The following is a 14,336-nucleotide window of genomic DNA, read 5'->3' as shown; positions in this document are numbered from 1 at the left end:
GGTGTTTTTGTGCTCCAGAAAGCCACCCAGACTACAGACTGAATAGCTCCACACCCAAAGCAAATAGACCCAGGGAGAGTCATTTTCATATTAACTGTAATCATGGCCACAAATCAGCGTGCAAATGTACAGAGGAGATAGCGGGCATGGGTACTACGGCTCTGTTCTGTTTTTCAACTGAGACACTACATCTTTAGTCCACACACACAACCCCCCTTCACCCACACACACGGCAGAGATGGAAAATACGGGTGTTTGGCAGTCCCAGTATAGTTTACATTCTCAAGGACTGTTGGGGAGCTACGGAAGTCAGACATGAGAGAGAGGTTCGGTGGAGCGTGAAAACGGCCCTGCAGAACAAACAATAATGAGGAAACGATTATAGAGCTCTTCAAACAGACGGTCAACAACATCCAGACACAAACACACACTTAATGGCAACAACATCCGCCTATGACTTTGTTTATAATGTACATAATGTATACAACTCCCTCAATCTGATTTTACAGTATTTTTCTATGGCTTTTTTTCACAAACGCTTCTGTCCTAAAGTGCTTAAAAGTACTTTACTTGGATGATATAATTCCCATTATGGATGCCCAGAACGACATCAGCCTAATGAAACAACTGGAAGACATTGACGTGCATCATTCCAATTCTGAGAACTGCATTACAAAGTGAAAAACTGTAAAGGAAGTAGGCTATGGCTATAATAATATTTTTCTCCAATTAAAAGTTTATTCTGTGACCAGGGGCGTCATGCACCCCAGAAATCTGAGGGGGCACAAAATATGTGAGGGGGGGGGTCCGTCTGTAATTTGGAGAATTTTGCATTTTTTCAAACACCTGAAACAGATTTTCCCGGCAATCTAGAGCAATAATCATTACGCTTAATTCTATGTCAATAAAAAAAATATCTGCATATGTAACCATACATCTTGAGCTGTCTGTATCCTCCTGAAACGAAATATGCTTCTCTGCTCAAATCTGGGTAAAATATTGAAAGTAATGTGAGTCTAATTGAGTACATTTAGTAATTGCTTGCTTTTCTAAGTCTATCAACCTTGCCAGCTGGCATGCCAACTAAGATGGTTAGACAAGCTAGCTACTCTAACTTGATTGATAGCCTGAAATGGCTTATTGGTAGCTAGTTATGAGGTTGGGAGATTGGGTACTGCTCATGGCCAGTTATCAAGCACCATCTCACACACACGGCAAGTGGTACCGGAGCGCCAAGTCTGGGACCAAAAGGCTCATTAACAGCTTCTACCCTCAAGACTGCTGAACAGTTCATCAAATAGCCTCCCAGACTATTTGCATTGACCACCTTATTTTATTCAACAACAAAAATTTGGCACAAGCTCGATGTACACTGATTGGACAATAACCACACACGCATACATACTACACTGACACTTCAACACATACACACACAAAACACACACACATGTATATTGACGCAACCCACACACACACACACACACACACACACACACACACACACACACACACACACACACACACATTCCTTCACACTCTTCACACACACACTGCTGCAACTCTCTGTTTATTATCAATTCATAGTCACTTTACCCCTTCACCTATTTGTACATAATACCTGGACTAACCTGTACCCCTGCACAATGACTCGGTACTGGTAGCCTTTGTATACAGCCTCGTTATTGTTATTTTATTTGTGTTACTATTTTTCCATTCGTTTATTTAGCAAATTTTTCTTAATAACTTTTTTAAAACTCTGCATTGTTGGTTAGGGGCTTGTAAGTAAGCATTTCAAGGTAAGGTCTACACCTGTTGTATTCAGTGCATATGACAATATATATGTTTTTGATTTGACACACACATACATAGACATTTATGAGAAACGTTGCCATCAGACTAAATTTGCACGTTCCTCTATAGCCTCCAGAAATGATTCAAAATAAAACTACAAATATAGCACTACACACACACACACCCACCCACACACACTCCTCTCCCACACACACACACACACTCACCTTGAATGCGATGGGCAGTGTCTTGTTGCACCTCCAGTGTGTGGGTAGGACAGAACAGATGAAGTTGGGGCTGTCTGTCCTCACCAGTTCTCCAGGGTGATCTGACAGCACCTCCACCATGCCACGGTCTGCAATACGCAGCTTTCCCACCAGGGCGGCGCTACTGCTCTCCTGGGCACCCAGGGGCAGACCCTCACTCATCTTACCTGACAACAGGGTGGTGGAAGGGGGGGTGAAGCGCCGACCAGGTGCTGGGTCTGGAGAAAGATGGAGATGTAGATAAATAAGTGAGTAAGGACACAGACAGACACAACGCAGGCGTACACGCGCGCACACTATAGAGTCAACAGTATGTCAATAAGGCATATAACTTCTTAGTAAGTAAATACAAACGAATTTAGGCTATTCACATTTTGAACTGTACATGATCAGTGTTTTCTATTATGTTTATCAATGTGCATGTAGTTTCAAGTTGGCCTTCAGAGCACAGAATTATACAAGTTCTCAGAATAGAGCGCAGTGAAATTACAACAGCGGAACCCAACCCTGGAGAGCCGGAGACACGTGAAACCAAACCGTTAAAAACCAGCCAGCGATGCTGTGTCTGACAGGCCCCGGCGCGCGCTGTCCGTCGGTCTGCCTGTCTGCCACTCAGCCAAGCCAACCACAATCGATGCCACATGTTGGCGGTTTGGAACGACCGGGGGTTTAAAAACCGCTGCTGCCTCTCGCTCTTTCAACAGAACTTGGACTAGTGTACCACAGAACTGGACTGAACTCCAACTCTGTGTTGCTCTCATCTAACCAGCCAATATTAACAGCAAACCACGCGCTGTGGATGGAAGGATTTATTTATAAACCGTTGATGAGAGGGGAAGTAATGTGCTTTGCATGTGTTTTAATGTGGTTTCCATTAGTTACCATAGTCACAAAGTTCAAATTGGCTGTAGGCCTATCGTAAAACTTCATGAAAACTCAAATTATCTTTTTGGTCTTAATTTAAGGTTAGTCATAAGTTAGCAGTGTGGTTAAGTTCAGGGTTAAATTTAGCTTCAAAGTCATATTTTAAGAAGATAAATTATATAAATAGGCGGGGTTTATGACTTTGTGGCTGTGGTATCTAGTGACAACTGATTAATGTAGCCTAACCTCAAGTGCGTGCGTGTGTGCATGTGTGTGTGTGTGTGTTGGCATTTGTGCATACATTTATACCCGCGCGCATTCACACAGCCAAGAAACACACCGAAACCAGAATTTGAAGAGGAAATAAACGTAATTATTGGCAGGACGCCAACGGGTTTTTTCTCTCACAGCGAGTTGGCCACAGGCTACATTTGGAACCTAGCATGCACAAAGCACTGAACCACAGTTCAGAGGGAAGTTTAAATCTTGGTTGATAATAATACACAAGTTCTGCCACAGTATGGTGTTGATAAGTTAGACAGGACAGGATGGGTATAGATACCAACACATATTCAACCGTGCGTAAAATGTGAAAATAAGTTCATGTACCGTATTTGGCGTCCCAAAGGAAGACCATTTGTACACCGCAGTAGGATCCAGTTAAACTGACTCTCTGTGGAATATATAGCTCTATGTTTCTTCTGATATTTGCCTCTAAAAATGTCGTTAGATGAACTCTCCCAAGGCACGTGGATCAACCGTGGAAATCAGGCGACAGTCTGAAGGTTCTTGCGTGGGCACGAATAAAACTGGGTATTTGCGTTGTAGTGGAGTAAAACACCTTCGGTTAACAAATTACGCACATCCCGCTAAATCTCGGTGTGTGAAGTCCTCATTCCATGATCCGTGTTATGGACACAGAAACTGAAGAGGCATCCACCGACCAGATACTAAATAAAACCCGACCGTCATCCAAGGAGGTCTCAGGGCGCATTCAAATGAGCAAACGAACAGCGAATAAGAAAGTCCAGTTGGGTTATGTTTTCTTCTTTTCCTCTTCTGTTGTTCTTCAATAACTTGTGAGTTACTCGCCACAAAAGGTCAACTTTGATGGATGTTCTATGGCTCCCCAATTCGCAATAGGAATCTTCTCGTCTCTGTGCGTGCCAACATGGGAGACGGAAAAAACGTTAATACTTCAATTTCGCTTTTATAAATATTGTCTGGAATGTGAACGAGGAATAGGCTAGGATGTGTCACTGCAAACAGCCTTATATTTCGATAAACCCTTGTTGAATGCTCCGGTTGTGTATAGAGTTGAGTTGCTGCGTATGAATGAACGTCCCGACGATGGGAGGCAGGGTTTTACTGGCAGTCCGTCCGCAGTGCTGGAATGCGTCCCTCCAGGGTTGGATTTGCATAGAGACAGATCTCAGCCAATAGAATCGAGATACTACGGAGAGTCCGGGAGGGTTTAACCAATTAAAGCTGCGTCCGTCCAGGGATGGAGAACTGTGGGTTCTTAGGAAGGCTCGGGCCAGTCAATGGAATTCCACTTTGGGGCTGCGGTGCTCGATGAGAGACGGACACAGCGGTCGCGCTCTAGTATTGTAGTTTTAACATAAAAGTAAACAGTGTGCAATTGGATGTTGGATACCAATACAAAAACAAAAAACACAAGAAAATATATTGAAAGGTGGATTAAAATTATTGTTCACAAAAAATCTGCCCAAATCACAATTAGGCCTATGCGTTTGGACACCAAACACACATATTTAGTTGGAAATACACTTTAGCCTACCTAATGCCTGATATTTCCCGGATGATTTCTCGTGTCGGTGTCAAAACATAGTCTGCATACACCATAACAAAATAAGATGAGTAAATATCCATGCAATAAGTTAGCCAATAAGACATAGCCGATGTGCCTATATAGACGTGCAATAACAGGAAAAGTAAAGAAAGAAGCCCAAATGACTCATCTGTAGATGAGGTGGACATTTATACAAAGACAGCCATTCTGCTGAATTCCAGGGCGCGTGTACTGTTCCAGTGGACGTATTGGTCATGCGCTGATCTATTCGGGGAATATGATATCAGCAATAGCCACCACGTCACTGCTAAAAACCATATAACCCAGGCTGCATCACATCTGCGAATAGATTATATGGAGGCCACCGCGACGTATTTTGGAGACGATATCCCATTTAGGCCTATTCCCCCTCCGTAGCACTATGGCTAGTGTCCAACGTGATGTGGGTTCAGAGGATGACGTTAAAGTAGGTTCCACAATCCATGCACAACACAGACATACTGAATAAAGTAACCGTTGAACAGGGGATGTATTTCATGATAGTGTGACAGAGCGTAAATGCGCGTGCTTAAAAAGCAGCTTTCACGGTGTCAGAATGTAGGCTCTCATCCTCAACTGTTTATTTGATGTCTTGTTGTTATCTACAAGTAAGCATGAAAGTTACCTGTTGTTTACCGCGGTGGAAAACAACGTTGCCACATAAAGATGGTGGTGTAAAGTAGCGTAGTTAAGTAAAAATACTTTAAAGTACTTCTCAAGTAGCCTAGTTTTATTTTATTTTTTTTGGGGGGGGGGATGTTTACTTTACTGTTTATATTTTTGACAAATTTTACTTTTACTACACTACATTCCCAAAGAAAATATGTACTTTTTTACTCCCATATGTATATTCCCTGACCCCCAAAAGTACAACATTGGTCAAATCCACGCACCTATCAATATAACATTGTCATCCCTACTGCCTCTGATCTGGCTGACTCACTAAACACATACTGCGTGTGTACCCTTGTCTGTCCGTAAATATAAAAACAAGAACGTAGTGCCATCTGATTTGCTTATTATAAGGAATTTGACGTAAAGCTTTTACTTTTACTCAAATAGGCCTATGCCAATTGAGTACTTAAATGCATTTAAACCAAATACTTTTAGACTTTTACTGGGTGACGTTCACTTTTACTTTATTGATTTTCTTTAAGGTATCTTGACTTTTACTGAAGTATGACCATAGAACACTTTTCCCACGACCGCATAAAGCACCTCCCAGGTCTTGTCGTGTCAGTGCGCAGTGTGGGCGTCGTGGCTGCACCAAATATCAACAATAGGTGGCGGCATACGATCTAAATCACCTCCTGGCAAATGGAAAGCTGTAACATACTCGCAGGCCTCACTGTAGAGAATTATTTTATGTTGCGTGACGATGTAAATAAAAACAGACGATCTTATGTCTATATGTGAATATTTTTGCATGGTGTAAATATGTTCCATTATGGAAATGATTTAACACCACATTGTAGGCTACTTTCAAATTCAGATCAAAGCAGAAAGAAAATGATTCTGAAATCCAAAATTATGATTTTGTTCTCTCATTATCTCCTATGTTTAGCTCATTGCCATTGACCAGTTCGATATTCATCGCCACAGGCTATGTGTCTTTGCCATAATGACTATGAAGTCTAGTCCACCTGTACACGCAGAGCTCAGCAGAAAGTATTCGTCTGATGAGTTTTTCAGTTTGTTTTGACAAAGAGAGGTCAGTCTGACAGCCTTGTCCGGGAGTTTTAGAGAACTGTCAGTTTCTCTCCCCTCTCTCCGTGTTTTAAGAACGTATAGCCACAGGCGTGATGATAAAAAATGTAACGGCTTACGCATCCGCCTGGCCGGACCGACTACAGTGTCCGTGATAGAAAGTGACTGGCCTTTTTGCTCTATATACAGTAAACACAGTGCAAAGAATCCTAACATTTTTTTGATGTTGGATTAATTCATTTAGGCCGTAACGAAATAATGGATAATGGTGCGTATTTTTTGCAATGGACACATTCTCAAGGCAAAAAAAGTTTTTTTATTAGAAAAACGGATAAAAAATATTTATGTGGATTCCCTCTGATTAATCAATGTTCCATTACTTAGGAAGTGCTGACATACGCCTACAGAAAAACTTTAATTCAGTTAGGCCTATGCGCTTGTGCGGGGGGGCTGCGAGCAGAATGTTGAGTGATTCATGTTTAAAAGTATAATTGGTCATCAACTCCACTGACACATCCAAACAGCTTACTGGAAATGTGATTCAATGGTGCCGGATAAAAGAAGCAGAATCGCCTAAAAAAAAGGCCAGCCACTGCTGAATAATCATAATAATATATATATTTACAATAAAACCACATAATGCTCTAAAGTCAATCATGTCCCCTTGAATAAAGCATTATAATTCAGTCAATCAAATAAGTCCGTTATCCAATGACTCACGTAGGCTAGTTATATATCTGTGCATGTATGTGTCGTGACGGCAAGGCCCGGCCGCCGTTTGAGCATTTGTCGCAATTGTTTGTGTTGAAATATATCCGTACTGAGAGACGGACACAACTCATCTTCAGATTTTTAAAATTTAACTTGACAAGTCAGTTAAGAACAAATTCTTCAAGGGCAGAACGACAGATTTTTACCTTGTCAGGTCGGGGATTCGATCCGACAACCTTTCGGTTACTGACCTAACGTTCTAACCACTAGGCTACCTGCCGCCCCCGATAATGTTATCTTTTACAATGCAGCTCACCACAGCACGTCACACAGAACCTACCAGAACGTACCAGATTGTACCTTAATTTTAAACAACAACCAAACAATAGGCCACAAATTAGGACTACATTTATGTTTGAAATTTAGGACACAAAATATTTCAAACTGATGAAGTTGTTCGCCTACTAAATCTATAATTGGAGATTTAATTTATTATAGCCTATTCTAATATCATCGTATATACATTTAGGATTTGATTAGTGTGTGGTTATTGATTACTAAAACACAAAGCTCTGTTAAAATGCCCCCTTGGAGAAGTGCTAATAATTAGATCATTGTTAAAAACAATAAAACAAAGCAAAAAGCCTATTTACTCCTATATGACACATCAAATTAAATAGATTCGATTCTAATTAAAACAAATACAATTTTATTTTTTCACATGCTAAATAAATGTGATGCAGTCTGATTTTTGAAAGTCGTAGCCGTGAAAATGTTGGTTGCCTATATTATTGATAAATAAAAAACCTATAGTCTACAATCACGGCCTAAAATATTCAATCATTAAAAAAATTATCGATTTCAATATAATTGAAGGAAATATTTCCTCAGAAATGAACCGACTTTACGGTTGCCTAAAGGAAGAACTGCTACTTTGAGGGGACAGGCAGGGAGAGTTCTACGAGAGAGAGAGAGAGCGAGAGGCTTGGATTTCCTCTCGTCCCGTTCACCTCTGAGTAGCGGTAATCGGATAGGCGCAAACTGCTTGATCAATAATGTATGTAGTCGGCTATCAAATCTATCGATATGCGTCGCGAGGCTACACGCTGCAGCATGTTTGCGCGATTAACTGGAGGCCGCTTCCATTGCATTGGGAAAGAATCAATTCTGGAGAGATGATTGGTTTAAATGACAAGTCATCAGCATAAACCCCGAATCTTGCCTACCCATGAACCTATAGGCCTACAGATTAATATAGCCTAAACATTTTTTGAGGAAAAATAAGAAAAATCTTCAGCACATCATTCAGTCTTTAGTTTTTTGAGCATCAGTTAGCATCAAGTAAGGTGAACCACCCAAACCAAAATACAGCCGCAGCACACAGAAATAAAAACTGGTGTATGTTGTATCAATCAAATGTTTCACTCTTGGTTTCTTAACCCCATTCAGGACAACATTGGAAAACAGACTGGAGAAAGAATGAGGGGTGAGAGAAAAGTAAACAAAAGAAGATTAAAAAGGCTGAGAGGAAACGGTTGATGATGATGATGATGGTGGTGGGGATGATGATGAAGATCATGAAGAAATAGCCGCAGGTAAAGATGAGTTATGAGGAAGATTCAGGGCAAATGTCTTTCAATTTGACAAACAAAGACAAAGACAAGAGTGGTTGAGAGGCAGACAGTGATGATGTTGATGATAACGATGAAGAGGAAGGGGTAGATGAAGACGCAGGTGTAGTAATAAAAGCAGGATAGATTACCAAAGAGCCCATTGCCAGTTCGGCCTTTCCTCATCAGGTACATGGCCCAGGACAGGGGACCGGAGTTGGAGAAGGGCCCAGGATTCATGCTTCGTCTCTGGGTACTGGCGGAGCGAACGGTGGGTTGGGTTTTTAAGACCCAGCACAGGAATATGGAAAGCTAGATCCCCCTCACTCTCACCCTCATCCTTTTATACCCACCCGCCACCCTTCCCACCTCCCCCCTCGCCCAAGATATTAGTGAAAAACTGAAAAAGAGAGAAAGAAGGAGAGAAAGGAGGGGAAAAGAGATGGCATCCACTCATGCTTAATATATTCCCTCACTAAGCGTAGCCCCGGGGGACTCGGCATCACTCTGCCCTCAGGCAACTCAGACCTGCTAATTTCATTTAGCGACTCAAATGATTTTTCTCTCTCTCCTTTCCTCTCTCTATCGCTCCCCCCTCCATGTCTTTCTCTCATCTCTCTCCCTCTCTTCTTTTTCTAAAGTTCTGACAAACGGTGAAAATAAAGGCGAGGACTTAAACTTGCGAGAGCAGGGGATTGAGTTGGTCTTAGCCATAAAGACTGGTTTGTGTTTTAAGTAATTGTCATCGAGTTTGTGGATCACATGAAAAAGGACAATTTTCTCAGTGGTTCACGCCAGAGTTTGGGAACCACACGGTCCTTACACTGGAAGATCTGGAAACCAGATTCGAACGACGGAGACAGTTTGATTTGCCAGTGACAGCTCCTGAGGTGACATGACCACTATGGCTGGTCGCTGGCTTCCTGGAAACCCCCTAGTGTGACACGGATCAGTCCTCTGGTCTGGCTGAGGTTGGTGCATGGCCACTGAGGTTTCTGGGTCGTCCTCCACACACCCCCCCGAATCCACCACTCATAGTAACTATCCCACAGACCTGGGCCCAACGGAACTCTGGGTACACCAGTGGCAGTACCACAGGACACCGAATGTGTGTGTGTTGCAGGGATCTGGTACGCCACAGCAGGTCATGATGGTCTAGGGAAGGCACTACTAGGGACGAGCTTGACAGGAAGTGTCGCCTCTGTTACCACACTGTTGCTGGATACACACACTGTATTAGTTGGTTGGAACCTCCTCTTCCACTCTGCCAATCTCTGCAGGTCAGAGTTTCTCTTTGGGGACGTGGATTGAACTGTCCCTCTAATCGTCTTTTTCTTTATACTTGTTTATCTCTCTTTCTCCCTCTCTTAGGGGACTGCTGTGTTCGTGTCCTTTCTGTCTCTCTCTCATTCTCTCAGTCTCTCGCTCATTCTCTCAGTCTCTCGCTCTCTCTCTCTCAGTCTCTCTCTCTCTGTGCCAGGGGCAGTCTGTCCCCTGCTGTCTCTAGAGTCGGGGCCACCCTGAGGCCAGCACCAGGGCCACACTGAGGATCAATACCCACACACTCGCCCCTCCTCACCACCTCCACCCCTCACCTCCACCACCTCCCTGAACAAGGGATCGATGGAGAGATACAGCCTGGGGAGGAGTCTCATGCAGCTTCACAGAGCTTCACATCAGTCACTCATCACCCAGTCACTCAGTCACTCATCACTCACTCACTGAAAGTGTTAGCAGATTGTTGTAAGTTTATTGTAGAAGATTTACAGCAGTTGGAATTGAATGTTTCTGTAATCAAACATTGTGAAAGCAGTGATAGTGACTCTCAAGTTAAAATAGAGGGGAAAAAATGGAGGCTTGCACGTACGCACGTACGCACTCTCACACCTCCTCTATAATTCATGGGGCTGTATTGTTTGGATGCAGTTAACTGCTACTTAAAAGTAATTAATTGATTTTCTGACATATCAGTTAGCAGCACTGCCAAGTGACAGAACAGAGTGGTCCAGCACCTGGTTAACAGACACACACCTTCACATAGCCGCACGCACGCACACACACACTCACACTCCAGGAATGGGACAAACAGCCCACACACACTCAGTCCAGCTGTATTTACATTGCAACTAAGCAGAAACTCTTAACCAGTGATACACACACATGCAACACAAACACACAGAATTTCAAAGGAGCAGTTTTTCCCACGGTCCCTTTCCTGTACTCCCCTGCCCCATCTCTGAATCCCCCAGGGCCCAATAGACCCAGTAACGCTAACATGGTTAACACCAGAACTAGTATCATGACAAGATAATCAGGCTAATCTGTCAATCACAACTAAATCAGAATACTACAATGAATTCATCCCTCAATCCAAGTGCTGTTTGATTTGGTCATTTCTGACTGAAGATATGACTCAGTGCATTGAGTTTGTCTGTGTCTGAAACCTGCCAGTCTTCAGAAGGGAAGGCTTGTGTGTGTGTGTTGAATAATTCAGCGTGCTCTCAGATGAGAGAAAAGTAGCAGCTCTATGAGGCACTCCTCCTGTGGAACTACTGATTGATTTTCTGACACAAGCTATGAGGAGAGAATATGAGAGAGAGAGGGAGAGAGAGAGAGAGAGGAGAGGAGAGAGGGAGCGAGGGAGGAGAGGAGAGAGGGTCACATAGCGCTCAACGGTTTGAAGTGATATACCTGTCTAAAAGTTACTGTGACACACGTTCGTACCCCTGTAATGTTGACACCTATTCCAGTCATAGTATAAATCCTATGCACAGTTCAGCTGTCCACACTTCACTTTTCACCTACAGCTTATATCTCAGCATCTCTGTCCTTGCTGAATAGAGTACTGAGCAGGGAGAGAGGGATGGAAGGAGGGAGGGAGGGGGACAGGAGAGGGGAGAGAGAGAGAGAGAGAGAGCTATGGGGATCTGCCTCAGGCAGCGTTTAGTGCAGTTTGAATGGATGAGCAGGTGCAGTGATGCAGGGAAACACACACACACACACACACACACACACACACACACACACACACACACACACGCACGCACGCACGCACGCACGCACAAACACGCGCGCTCACACATAGACAGACACAGACACACACACACTGACTAGTTTAATCACCTGTGAAAAAGGACACTATTCCATGTGATCAACAGAAGAGACTGGGACTACGTGTTGTGTGTTTATTTCAGCACATTTTAAACATGTATAGGGTCTGCTTCCTCTTTTGTGATTTAGGCCCGGGTTACTGTTCTTTTTCTGAAAGTGCTTCCTGAATAAAATGTGAAATATTGATCTGTAAACTATGGAAGGTTTTCATCTACCATCCAATTGTATGGACGCATAGAAGGATCAATAGAAAGAGGAGAGGATGGATAGATGGATGGATAAAAGGATGGATGGATGGGCAGTAAAGGTGCATGGTGTCCTGATGGAGGGATGAGCCTTGGCCTCGGGGCAGGAAGAGAGGGATGAGAGAGGGATTGGAGGAGGAGATCCCAGAGGAAACGAGAACCAGGAGCACGAGTCCAGAAGTGAGGAGAAGAAGCCACTGTACAGTCCTAGAAGTGGTTTACGTTAGGTTGCCCCTCTGACTCAACAGAAAAACTCAAACTGACTCAAACAACATGTCCATCATTAGCCAACTGACAGTTGGTCAGTGATCAGTGTGAGTGTCTGAGGTAGCCTGCGGTCTAATCTGGGTCCTGGTGGTTGGGACTGGGTCTGCTGTGGTTGGGACTGGGTCCTGGTGGTTGGGACTGGGTCTGCTGTGGTTGGGACTGGGTCCTGGTGGTTGGGACTGGGTCCTGGTGGTTGGGACTGGGTCTGCTGTGGTTGGGACTGGGTCCTGGTGGTTGGGACTGGGTCCTGGTGGTTGGGACTGGGTCCTGGTGGTTGGGACTGGGTCTGCTGTGGTTGGGACTGGGTCCTGGTGGTTGGGACTGGGTCTGCTGTGGTTGGGACTGGGTCCTGGTGGTTGGGACTGGGTCCTGGTGGTTGGGACTGGGTCCTGGTGGTTGGGACTGGGTCTGCTGTGGTTGGGACTGGGTCCTGGTGGTTGGGACTGGGTCCTGGTGGTTGGGACTGGGTCTGCTGTGGTTGGGACTGGGTCCTGATGGTTGGGACTGGGTCCTGGTGGTTGGGACTGGGTCCTGGTGGTTGGGACTGGGTCCTGGTGGTTGGAACTAACAGATGGTCTCTTTAGAAATGAGTCACAAGCTTGTCAACAGACAGACATAGACAGAGAGATGGGGACGGATGGCTGTACCTCGATAGTCCAAAATGGACTCTCATCCTTAATCTGCACTAATCTGAAAACATTGGCAATGTGAAAGCAACACGTTAACCCTTGTACAGGTATTTAAGGTCGGAGCAGACAAAGGGAAAGGAGACAAAGAGAAGAAGCCACTTTAAACTATTGAGATGGATCCAGAGTCAGAGGGACTCATATCTATACTATTGAGATGGATCCAGAGTCAGAGGGACTCATATCTATACTATTGAGATGGATCCAGAGTCAGAGGGACTCATATCTATACTATTGAGATGGATCCAGAGTCAGAGGGACTCATATCTATACTATTGAGATGGATCCAGAGTCAGAGGGACTCATATCTATACTATTGAGATGGATCCAGAGTCAGAGGGACTCATATCTATACTATTGAGATGGATCCAGAGTCAGGGGGACTCATATCTATACTATTGAGATGGATCCAGAGTCAGGGGGACTCATATCTATACTATTGAGATGGATCCAGAGTCAGAGGGACTCATATCTATACTATTGAGATGGATCCAGAGTCAGAGAGACTCATATCTATACTATTGAGATGGATCCAGAGTCAGAGAGACTCATATCTATGGCAGCATGGCAGGCCCATTCTCACAACCCTCACTGGTGGGGTTGCCCCTAGTCTCTCGCGGACAGACCCGTTTTTTTCGTCACTGTTTATTTGGACAAATCACGATTTCGCAGCTGTTAGCATCTTCCGAATTTCGGAAGGGGAGGAGACATTCTGCCCGTAACTTGCAAAGAGAGATGGTGGAGCTCCTCGTTCTAGCATCTCTTCATCGCTTCTCTTGACAAGTATGGACCTAGAATTTAATCGAGCAGCTGACCAATTACGCAATACTTTAGTTCTGGGTTAAATGTGATTAGGTTGCCCCACGTAGGCAGGTAGCCTAGTGGTTAGAGCGTTGGGTCAGTAACCGAAAGGTTGTTGGATCTATACCCCGAGTAGACATGGTAAAAATCTGTTGTTCTGGGGGGGGGGACATTTTAATGGTCAGCTGCTCGATTAATGGTGGTCAGGCTGGCCTTTTCCCCCCAGCAAGAGACAGAGGAGAGAGAGGACACTGGTCAATACATCAGTCATCAGTCAGCCACAAAATCAAAATCAAGTAACGACTCACACGGCCAAAATCCCTTATGACAGAGACAGTGATGGAGGAAGGGAGACAGAGAGAAAGACACGGAGGGGATCCCCCTACCCCCAACCCCAAATCAGCTGAAAGGATCCATCCTCACCT

At 44.1% G+C, this 14,336-nt stretch overlaps 1 protein-coding gene across 7 annotated transcripts in view; it reads right to left on the bottom strand.

Moving 5' to 3' along the window:
* Positions 1–14,336, bottom strand: part of LOC106595378 (runt-related transcription factor 1) — a 47,834-nt gene that overhangs the window by 15,087 nt on the left and 18,411 nt on the right. For 2 of the 7 annotated variants that reach the window (XM_045697856.1, XM_045697855.1), the window contains exon 3: positions 2,019–2,275. In XM_045697856.1, the coding sequence (XP_045553812.1) occupies positions 2,019–2,275 (257 nt within the window). Of the gene's footprint in view, positions 1–2,018; positions 2,276–2,594; positions 2,835–3,530; positions 4,287–8,953; positions 9,057–14,336 lie in introns of those variants that run through there. The other 5 variants (XM_045697854.1, XM_045697860.1, XM_045697858.1 and 2 more) reach the window with 5 other exon arrangements.

Source organism: Salmo salar, chromosome ssa16 (assembly GCF_905237065.1).
Source record: "Salmo salar chromosome ssa16, Ssal_v3.1, whole genome shotgun sequence".
NCBI classification, from domain to species: Eukaryota; Metazoa; Chordata; class Actinopteri; order Salmoniformes; family Salmonidae; genus Salmo; species Salmo salar.
The sequence above is the reverse complement of the archived record's forward strand: the minus strand, read 5'-3'. Positions and strand labels throughout refer to the sequence as shown.